This window comes from Lucilia sericata, unplaced genomic scaffold, assembly GCF_015586225.1.
Source record: "Lucilia sericata isolate MDLA Ls3-8-SP2 unplaced genomic scaffold, ASM1558622v1 Contig000990F_arrow, whole genome shotgun sequence".
NCBI classification, from domain to species: Eukaryota; Metazoa; Arthropoda; class Insecta; order Diptera; family Calliphoridae; genus Lucilia; species Lucilia sericata.
In genome coordinates this window covers 106,501-112,500 of record NW_023994973.1, presented here as the reverse complement: position 1 = coordinate 112,500, position 6,000 = coordinate 106,501, and the positions used below count along the sequence as shown (strand labels likewise).

At 31.8% G+C, this 6,000-nt stretch overlaps 1 protein-coding gene across 2 annotated transcripts in view; it reads left to right on the top strand.

The window, feature by feature from the left end:
• The window catches only part of LOC119609484, a 15,044-nt gene extending 13,007 nt beyond the window's left edge, over positions 1–2,037 (top strand). Inside the window, exon 3 of one of the 2 annotated variants that reach the window (XM_037964302.1) lies at positions 1,763–2,037. In XM_037964302.1, coding sequence (XP_037820230.1) covers positions 1,763–1,911 — 149 coding nt within the window. In that variant the 3' untranslated portion in view covers positions 1,912–2,037. The remainder of the gene's footprint in view (positions 1–1,762) is intronic. The other variant, XM_037964303.1, reaches the window with a different exon arrangement.
• Positions 2,038–6,000: the final 3,963 nt, after the last annotated feature.

The window sequence follows — 6,000 nt, the reverse complement described above, 5'->3', positions numbered from 1 at the left end:
TTTCACAAGTATTGGATAACTATGTATCTTTGAGACCAAGGAAAAAATGGTTCTAATGGTATCACAATGCGACATATAGTTTCCCAGTGATCTCAATAAATCGAGTACTGACCTTGGGATCGGGAGTAGGCATGGAAAATTGTACTTCTTAGGTTTAAAATAAAATAGTACTTTTTAGGTTTTAATTAAAACCTAAAAACTTTAAAGTACTAAACAAAATTTCTGCTAGATTATATACGGACTAGAAAATCTAGAGTATAGTATAGACTAGACTATAGACTAGGCTTTACACTATATTATACACTAGACTATAGACTAGCCCATAGACTAGACTATACACTAGACTATAGACTAGTCTATATGTTATACTATATACGAGACTATGGACTAGAGTATAAAATAGATTATATACTAAACTGTAGACTCGTCTATGGAATAGACTATATGCTAGCCTATAGACTGGACTATAAAATAGACTATATTAGGATATAGACTAGACTTTAGTCTAGATTTTAGACTCGACTAGAGACTTGACTATAGACTAGACTATGGAATATACTATATACTAGACTATAGACAAAACTATAGAATAGGCTATTGCTTACATACTAGACTCTATACTAGACTATAGACTAGACTATAGACTAGACTATAGACTAGACTGTAGACTAGGCTATGTACTGGTCTATGGATTAGTATGTGTATCACGACATTCGATATCAAAAACAGTACTAACAATACTAGACTCTATACTAACTATACTAGACTATATACTAGAGTATAGAATAGACTATATACTAAACTGTAGACTCGTCTATGGAATAGACTATATACTAGCCTATAGACTGGACTATAAAATAGACTATATTAGGATATAGACTAGACTATGGTCTAGACTATAGTCTAGACTATAGACTCAACTTGAGACTTGACTATAGACTAGACTATGGAATATACTATATACTAGACTATAGATAAAACTATATAAAATGCTATTGCTTACATACTAGTCTCTATACTCGACTATAGACTAGACTATAGACTAGGCTATGTACTGGTCTATGGATTAGTATGTGTATCACGACATTCGATATCAAAAACAGTACTAACAATACTAGACTCTATACTAACAATACTAGACTCTACACTAACAATACTAGACTTTATACTAAACTATAGACTAGTCTGTAGACTAGGCTATGTACTGATCTATGGATTAGTATGTGTATCACGACATTCGATATCAAAAAAAGTACTAAACCCCAGAATTTTCCATGTCTGATTGGGAGTAAAAATCGTGCACATTACGAACGAAATCATTAGATAAACATAAATAATCTGTCATTGTATATAAAAAGGAAACTATTTGGATTTGGAATCAATTTAACATTTGCCAAAAATATTGAAGAAGGTTTATAAGGATTGCATTAAATTTTAAATGAACAATATAAATTAAACTTTAAACATACAATTCAAACATAATTTAAAAGGCTTCAAAATTCCATGGAAGAAAAACCTTTGCAGTCTAAATACAACACATACAATCAACATACATATAAACAAATTTTAATTTCAACTCATGTTTTATTTAAAAGTTACATTATCCACCTATATCCATAAGCCACATGTTGCACCAGACACAAATCAAATACCAAAAAATAAACCATGTAAATTTAATTTACAAATTTATTTAATACGATATTTTTGCAACTCTTTTCCTCTCTTTTTTCCTTTTTGTGCATTTAATAAAAAAACGCCACAGGACGTTCATATGTTGGCATCAATGAAGAGATTATGTGGGTCAGCATTGGCATGGGCATTACCATTGCCGTATTGATAACCATAGCCCTCTGTTATATAGCACGTGAAAAATGCCAAAAACGTCAAAGGGAATATTATGTGACAGCATAGCTGGCTTCAATATCTGTCAAACCAAACAACTTGGACTTGTCAGCGTTGGCCACAATAACCAACGGCAGCAGCACTATAATCAAGTCAGCACTAAGAGCTGAACAGAATAGAACAACCACAACAGGAAAGAACAAAAAATATGATGTTAAAGTCAATAATATCTATAATGTGGGAGACGACGACAATGTTGCCGCCGCCGTCATCAACAATAATTTACATACCACCAATCAGCCAAGGGCAACGACAACAACAACGACTACCACAACAGCACCCACCATAAACACCTACAATAATAATAATAATATGAATATTAACGCAGGTGGTGGGAGTCGTTTGGGCTCAAATAATAATTTCAACTTTAGATTTTTAAATGAACCACAACAACAACATTTACTTAGATTACAACAACCAGCACTTGCAAATTTCAATGGAACACATCAACCGCATCCACAACCACTTCATCATCAACAATTTAATCAAGAGCCTCAACTAGACCACCTTCTACAACATCCATATTATATCGAACAACCTGAGCAACAATACTTTATTAATGGATTTCAGCAAGTTAGACAACCACCACCACCACCACCCATTATAATAGATGATGATAATGATGACCCTCAACCGGAATATCCACAACATCCGTTGCAGCAGCAGCAACAACAACAACAATATGCCAACAACCATCGTTATGGTATTCCTTTGTCTATTGGTTTTAACATTGGTTCATGGTGTACCCGATCCTGGGGTTAAATATTTATTTATAATATTTGCTTTATAGTAAATTTTCTCTTGACATCATTAAAATGTTAAACAAATCTGTAATATTTCTTGTTTTTTGTTGTTGTTGTCTTTGACAAAAGGAAAATGTTATATATTTTTAATATAATATAAATTTTTATACAAATGGTATTACATCTCTTCATTAAAAAAACAAACATTATTTTTTCTGAAACCAGTGTACAGTGTGGTCGGTAAGAATGAGTACAAAAGTGTCAAGTTTTTCAAAAAAATATTTGTTCGTGATTAACAAACACAATTTAATGAAATTAAGAATTTCTTTGAAAAGAAACACTAAAACTTCAAAACGTTCATAGCAGGACTCAAAATATTAGAATCATATTTATAGAACATACAATTTCATTCATATGGATGACCTAACTTTATTGTCAGTTTCTGTTTCTGTACTACAAATAGCTTGCACAATATTGGACTTTGGAGTGTGAATTGGGATTTGATTATTCATCTAGTCAAATTGGTGAAATCGCTGCTCCGATGCGACCAATAACATCAAAGCAGCTGATAAAACGATTATCGAAATTTTCCAGCTTAAATCTAAGATTGTATCTTAGATTTATATCTTCAATTTCAATACATAACCCGTTAACCAAAATTGCATTTCCAGACATTCGGGCACAGCAGCTATATATGCTCTGTAAGACGATGGGAACCTCAAGTGTTGCCCGCTTTTTTAAATAATCCACTATTGACTAGACTACGGACTAGTCTTTCTATTGGATAGTCTACGGACTGGTATATTGACTAGTCTACGGACTAGTCTATTGACTAGTCTACCGACTAGTCTATTGGTTAGTCTCTAGTCTTTTGACTTGTTCATAAAATAGTTAATGTACTAGCCTATTGACTAGTCTTGGAACTAATTTATTGTCTGACTACTCTAGGGACTACCATATTAACTAGTCTATAGGTTAGTATACTAAATGGTCTATGGATAAGGTCAGCTAATGGATTAGCCTATAAACTAGACTAATCTATATAGTAGTCTATTGACTAAATTATTGAAACACCTTCCCATTGACTAGTCTAAAGACGAGACCAGTTCATAAGCTAGTTTGCTATCTGTTCTATGAAAGAGCGTATTGGCCAGTCTATGGAGTACATAGTCTATAGTCTAGTCTGTCGACTTGTTCATAAAATAGTTAATGTACTAGTCTATTGGCTAGTCATGGGGACTAATCTATTATCTAGACTACTGACTACCTACTCTAGGGACTACCATATGAACTAGTTTATGGGTCAGTATATTGAATAGTATATGGACTAATGGAGTAGCCTATAAACTAGACTAGTCTATGCAGTAGTCTATTGACTAAATTTTTGACTAGTCCAAAAACCATCCCATTGACCAGTCTAAAGACGAGGCTAGTCTACAAGCTAGTCTGCTGACTGTTGTATGGAAGAGCGTAATGGTCAATCTATGGAATAGATTACTGTTTAGTCTATTGACTAACAATTGTCCATATACCAGTATATAGCCTAGTCTACAATCTAGTCTAGAGTATAGTAAAGAGTCTAGTATATAATCTATAGCCTATTCTATAGCCTAGTTTATATAGTTTAGTCTATAGACAAGCCTATGGGCTAGTCTCTAGTCTAGTCTGTCGACTTATTCATAAAATAGTTAATGTACTAGTCTATTGGCTAGTCATGGGGACTAATCTATTATCTAGACTACTGACTACCTACTCTAGGGACTACCATATGAACTAGTTTATGGGTCAGTATATTGAATAGTATATGGACTAATGGATTAGCCTATAAACTAGACTAGTCTATGCAGTTGTCTATTGACTACACTATTGACTAAATTGTTGACTAGTCCAAACACCATCCCATTGACTAGTCTAAAGACGAGGCTAGTCCACAAGTTAGTCTGCTGACTGTTCTATGGAAGAGCGTAATGGCCAATCTATGGAGTAGACTATTATTTTATTTCTAGATCAGTTAATATACTAGCCTATTGACTAGTATATAAACTAGACTTTTGAGGCCAAAAGTTCAAACCAGTTGCAGTTATTTGGATATATGACGATGGCAACCACAGGTATCTATAGACAAATCTGCTGGCTAGTATATGGTGTAGTCCTACTTAAGGAACCTCTGTCCATGCATCTTTTGGTTTCATGAGGCCCAAATTCAAGACATTAACACGACATTACTTTCATTGTTAAGCACAATTCATATTCTACCTAAATGCAGATTAACATTTCACTATTAGGGAAATGTTGCCCCACTGTGCACTTTATGTTTATGATTTTAGTTACTCAACTTTTGTATATTACATAAACTTTTGTAATCATTTAATAACTAAGTATTTAATATGTATCTAGTTTTTACTCCTAAAGCCAAAGATTTTTTAAAATTATTTTTTTCTATTCTAAGAATTTTTCTAAAATAAAAGGAATATGTGTATTAGATCGGCTCTCTGAAAAAGGTGCTGCTGGTGTTAACCAACTAAAGAACTTTTTTTTTGCTTTTTATAACAAAGTGAGTCGTTCTAATTAAAAAAAAATAATTAGGAAAATATTACTTTATCTAAAAATATATAAAATTTTGAAATAGACACACAACCAGTTATTACAATTTAGCAACAATTAAAAAAAAAACATAAATAATAAATATTAATAAAATTTCGCAATAGGAAAATTTAGAAAACATTTTAAAAGAAAAAATTACTTATTATGTTGATACATTCATAGATATCCCGTAAAAATATTCGTACATATTGGACAGATGAGATATATTTTTAATCCTTAATAATCCCCAGTAGTTTTGCAGACTGTAACTTAAACTTTCTTGAGATTCAGTCTAACAATTTTGGAGACAACACTGGTAAATAATTATACAAGTATGTCTACACATACATTACAAAGTGACGGTATGGTAGCTAGTCATTTGATCCTTTTTATGTCTCTAATATGTTGGGGACTGCTTTCCAAACTGTTGGGGATTTTTTGTTAAAAATAATAAATAAAACACTTTCATATAGAATTATTGTTATCAAATGCACTTTAATGTTGTAAAAATAATTGAGATAAATCGAATATTTAACCGATCTATTAGATTAAAAAATAGGCATCCCTTCCCAACTGACAAGAAAAACAAGTGAATTTTAAAAAATTTCAAGTATATAAGAATTTTCAAAAGATTTTGAAACTCGAGCCTCAGATTTTCTTATAAAATTCACTTGAAATTTCCTAACTTTTTAAAAAAATATAAAAATTATATTATGAAATCTATCTAATTAGTAAATTACTTTAAAAACCAGAAATATTATTAAATTAATTA